Genomic DNA, 5,008 nt, shown 5'->3' with positions numbered 1-5,008 from the left:
CTATTATATTTTGTTTACATTGTAGTCAACTTATTTGGTGAAAAATGTTGCTATGGTATTTTTATTGTATATAATTACAATATTTCCTAGTATTTCACAAGTATTTTTAAACATTTTGTACACTAATAATTTGAAATTTTTCTAAACATTTTGTACACTAATAATTTGAAAATTTTCTAGAATGAGCTATCAATGCAATGCTAAAACAATATAAAGAAGAAAGTAAAAAAAAGAAGTGGGGGAAAATAAATCTTTTACTGAAATTTACATGTTTGTGTACAACATTTAATTTTGGAGATATCTTTCAAAATTTGTTTTGAGATATGCAATGTACATTTTTGTACAAACAAAGCATCACAGACTCTTCTAAAAGTACTCAAAATCTTCATAAGATGAATCTGGTTGTGTATGCTTGCTTTTATCACTTGCAACAATATCTGCAATCTTCTTATCCATTGGTGAATATTTTGCTTTTCTACTATACTTAGAAAAATCCAAAGGTTCTGGTATAATAGGAGGTGTAGCACTTCTAACAAGAGCCCAATTCACTCCATGGAAAAAAGGGTGTTGCTTTATTTCTGTGGCACCCCTCTTGTAAGCATATCTTTTTTGAGGCTCTTTCACCAACAACCCTTGTATAAGGTCTTTTGCAACTTTGCTAACAGAGGGTTTTTCAGGAAACCTTAAGGGTTGTCCTACAACATTGAAGAGGGTAGCTTTATTTCCAGCACCCTTAAAGGGTGTTATACCATGCAAAAGCTCATATAAGAAGATTCCAAAGGTCCACCAATCCACTGCACTACCATGTCCTTCACCACGAATAATCTCAGGTGCAAGATACTCATGTGTCCCTACAAAGGACATTGACCTCACATTTGTAGGCTCTGCCATTAGTTCAGGGAGGCATCCTCCAACCATGAGGCCAAAATCTGACTTTGACTTGTGATTCTTTTTTGAAGGCAAAATGCGTGGAAAGAAACTTGAGGGTTGTTTGCAACCATGTATTGCTTGCTCATCATTCAGAATGCCTCCAGAAGGACCATTACTACTTTCATGTGCAGATGATGACTTCACTAGTGTAGGATTCACAGAGCATCGAAGAGATAAGTCAAAATCTGATAACATTATGTGACCTTCATCTCGAACTAGAACATTTTCTGGTTTTAAGTCTCTATACACAATGCCTAACATGTGCAAGTATTCCAAAGCTAGCAAAATTTCTGAACAATAAAACCTGTCGTATGAAATAAGTATTAAAGGAAATAATGATTATCAAATTATACGTAATTATATGTAATTATGTATATGTAATTAATTTGATAATGATAGAATTTTATGATTAATGGATCATCACATAATTAGCTTATAATTTGAAGAGAAAGTCTCCCTGCCGTATATATTTTCTATACATGGAGTGATGTAAATACACACAATAAAACAAGACATTATAATTTTTCTTACCATCTTCTTATATACCATTTTCTTTTCTTACCATCTTCTGATATACCATTTTCTTATAATAAGATATTGAATTCTTAAATTTGTTGCAAAATTTGTTACATATGTTCTTATTAGTGCACAATTTAGTTGGTAAAAGATTTGAATGTTTCTTTCTCTTGTGTTATATGATTGCAATTGCATTGCTTTGAGAAATAGTACATTAAACATGCAAACAAAATATGCTCTTATGTTAATAACTTTTCTTTCTTCTGAAGTAGCATAATAGTTCTGCAGCTACTATATTTTTCAGTTTATTAGAAGTATGTGTAGAAATATAAAATGAAAAGGAATGTAGTAAACAAAACTTTGTTAAAAAAGGTTAACAAGAAAAGCTTACTGGTGTCAATTTATAACATTTCATTCTTAACTTAAAAGAGGACAATTGGTAGAAATAAGTAAATTGCATTTGTTTCATTGAAATGGTGACATGTTATATCATATTAATAAAGCATTAAACTAGTTTGGAATTTTCTTGCTGCATAATCTAATTAATCATTGTTGGATCAAGAGTGGTGATCTCAAGCATGAATTTTTTGGTAATGAGCTTTATGTACAAGCTAATATCATGAATTAGTTTGGAACTAAGATATATTTGAAAACTTTTTTGGAATGTAATACAATTTAGGATTGAGCAGGGCTGAAATTTTTTTGTCTCTCCCGTTTTGTGTACATGGTAGTAACATCCCTCAAATACTTTATTTAGTTCAATCGATATAAATTTTTTTAATAATTTATCTTGAACATATTAACATATTATTAAAAAGTGGATTTTAAGCCTAACTCAACATTATAAAATCGGCTTATGAGGTAAGGTTTGCACCCACTTATATACTATGAAATGATTCAATCTCTAGTCGATGTAGGATCTCCAACACATCCCTTCACGCCGAGAGTGATAGCTTGTGCGTGAGACAACATATTATGGGTGGTCCGATAACGGCCCAATAGCGGGTGACCTGATAAACCCAACAAACAATCACTAGAATAGATCATTTCATAGTATATAAGTGGATGCAAACCTCACCTCATAAGCCGGTTTTATGAGGTTGTGTTAGGCTTAAAGTGCGCTTCTTAATACACATAATCATGACTAATAAGTATTGTAGCATACACTTTGGTGGAATCCAAGTGCAATGTATATGTGTGTTTAAGTAACTAACCGAGTAGCTTCTTCAGTGAAATGCTTGTTGGGTTGCTTCAGCCGAAGAGAATGCAAACTGCCACTACTACAAAACTCCATGACCAAACAATAGTACTTAGTAGTCTCAAAATAAGAATATAAAGTTGGTAAAAAAGGGTGGTCGAGAAGTCCAAGAATCTCTCTTTCTGTTTGTGCCCTCAAAAGCTTGTTTCTACTAGCAAGTGATTCCTTGTCCATAACTTTCATGGCAAAGAATGCTTTGCTTTCTTTAAGTTCCACAAGGTACACACTTCCAATATCACCATATCCAACACGCTTCAGAAGCCTGAAATGACTGAGATTAAGATCATTACCCTTAGCAACCATGTTAATTGCATCCCACCTCACATCACCTCTAGTATGTGGCTTGATATGTGCATTACAAATGCTCTCTAAACTTTCACAGCTAGAGCTAGTGCCACTTCTAAGACCTTGAATGGTGTTTCGTGCAGGTAAAGGAAATTTCCTTGTAGGTTTTGCTATTTCTTCTGATGATGTGCTTGAAGGATTGTGATTTGAAAGCATTCTTGCACTTGGATTTGGGTGTTGAGTAGTGGAAAAATCAGAAATATTGTTATGATCTGCAAAATTGGTGAGGTTTAAATGTTGGTTTACTTGTCACCTTTGCATTAGTTTTAGAAACTTTTCTATTTCTCTTTCTCTATTGGTTTTGTACTCACTTTATCTAACCATGATTTGCATATTACACTACAAGAAAATCATGAAATAGAAACCAATTTCTAGAAACCAAAATAATTAGTTGCAATAGTAACTAAATTAGAGACCATTTTAGAAACTAAAAAAAAAATTGGTTTCTAAATTAGTTTCTATTATTTTCTATTATTGTTAAATAGTTTTTAAATTGGTATCTAATTAGCAACCAAGGTATTAGAGACTAAATTTAGAAACTAAATAATTGGTATCTAAAACCTTAGTTGCTAATTAGATACCAATTTAGAAACTATTTAACAATAATAGAAAATAATAGAAACTAATTTAGAAACCAAATTTTTTTTAGTTTCTAAAATGGTCTCTATTTTAGTTCCTATTGTAACTAATTATTTTGGTCTCTAAAAATTGGTTTCTATTTGATGATTTTCTTGTAGTATTAATTTTCTTTTTGGATATGACTTTCTAAATTATTTGATGAATTTGCATAAGCCTATTCATCTCAAGAATCTGCATTTGAAATTCAATTAATTTCCACTAATCATCATCATGGTTAAAAATTTATGCTTAAATGAAAGAACAAATAACTCTTACTTTAGGTAAAATTGGAGCTTTGGGTAGGTTTTGATCAACAATGCAATGACACCTTTTAAGAGGAATTTCTACAAACACAAATATTAAAAATTAAAGGATATCTTGCATGTAAACTATTGTTTCAATGTCATGTCCTATTAAACATATTTCTAGGTTTATTTCCTCTCGTTATTGGCTATATTTGATAACAAATTAAGAAACAATTGTTTTATTTTTTTTGACCAAAAGTTGTAATAGAAAAGTTGTAAAAATAAGTAGCTATTTGTTCAAAATACATATATAATTATAAAAAAAAGATGAATTAAGTAAAATGTGTTGTAGTTTCAAGTCCACATAGAGGAAAAAGGAAGTCATAAACAAATTAATTGTATACAAGCATCAAATTGATGAAGAAACAATGCTCAATTCATAATGGAATGTAAAAAATAAACAAATTAAGTGTGGTAAAAGTCAAATACATGTATGATATAATGTTTACAATTATTAGAAATCAAAACCATTTCATCATGTATAATAAAAAAGAGATGCTATATATGTCAAAACTAAAAGTTAAATGAAATATCAATAAAACCTTTTATAACTTCATAGGCTATCTGAGATTGAACAAGAGAAACAATGATATGTTTCCCCTGCATGTATATCAATGAAGACACATCTTTGAATTTTGAAAATTTGAAAAACAAAGAAACAAAGAAACAAAGAAGAAAAGAGAATTTTTCCTTGGTTAGGAAATAAATAAGAAATGAATATTGAAAATAGCTTGTTCTTGATTGGATCACCATCCATCATCATAAACACTAGGAGTTCTTGAGAGGAATTTGTGGAACAAAAGAGGGGAGATAGTAATAGAACCATAAAATGTGTGTATAATAAATAAATGATTAAAATGATTCACTCAAACTAGTGTGGTTAATATGCATTATCTAATTACCATTAAGACGAATGGATTAGCGTCTAATTCTCTTGTGAAGTAATGGTTTAATTCTCTTGTGAAAATTTACATAATTTTTCATATATATTTGTATATTTAATTTATTTTCTTTATGTCTTTCTTATATTGTACTG

The 5,008-nt window shown here is 30.3% G+C and overlaps 1 protein-coding gene across 1 annotated transcript; it reads right to left on the bottom strand.

The window, feature by feature from the left end:
* Positions 1-366: 366 nt before the first annotated feature.
* LOC137830235 (serine/threonine-protein kinase AGC1-7-like) lies at positions 367-3,294 on the bottom strand. The gene is made up of 2 exons (XM_068637436.1): positions 2,661-3,294; positions 367-1,234 (listed from the first exon to the last, which is right to left on the bottom strand). The coding sequence occupies exons 1-2, from the start codon at positions 3,203-3,205 to the stop codon at positions 367-369; spliced, it is 1,413 nt and encodes a 470-aa protein (XP_068493537.1). The 5' UTR covers positions 3,206-3,294.
* Between the last annotated feature and the right edge of the window lie 1,714 nt (positions 3,295-5,008).

The sequence above is a fragment of the Phaseolus vulgaris genome, chromosome 11, assembly GCF_000499845.2.
Source record: "Phaseolus vulgaris cultivar G19833 chromosome 11, P. vulgaris v2.0, whole genome shotgun sequence".
Lineage (NCBI taxonomy): Eukaryota > Viridiplantae > Streptophyta > Magnoliopsida > Fabales > Fabaceae > Phaseolus > Phaseolus vulgaris.
The sequence above is the reverse complement of the archived record's forward strand: the minus strand, read 5'-3'. Positions and strand labels throughout refer to the sequence as shown.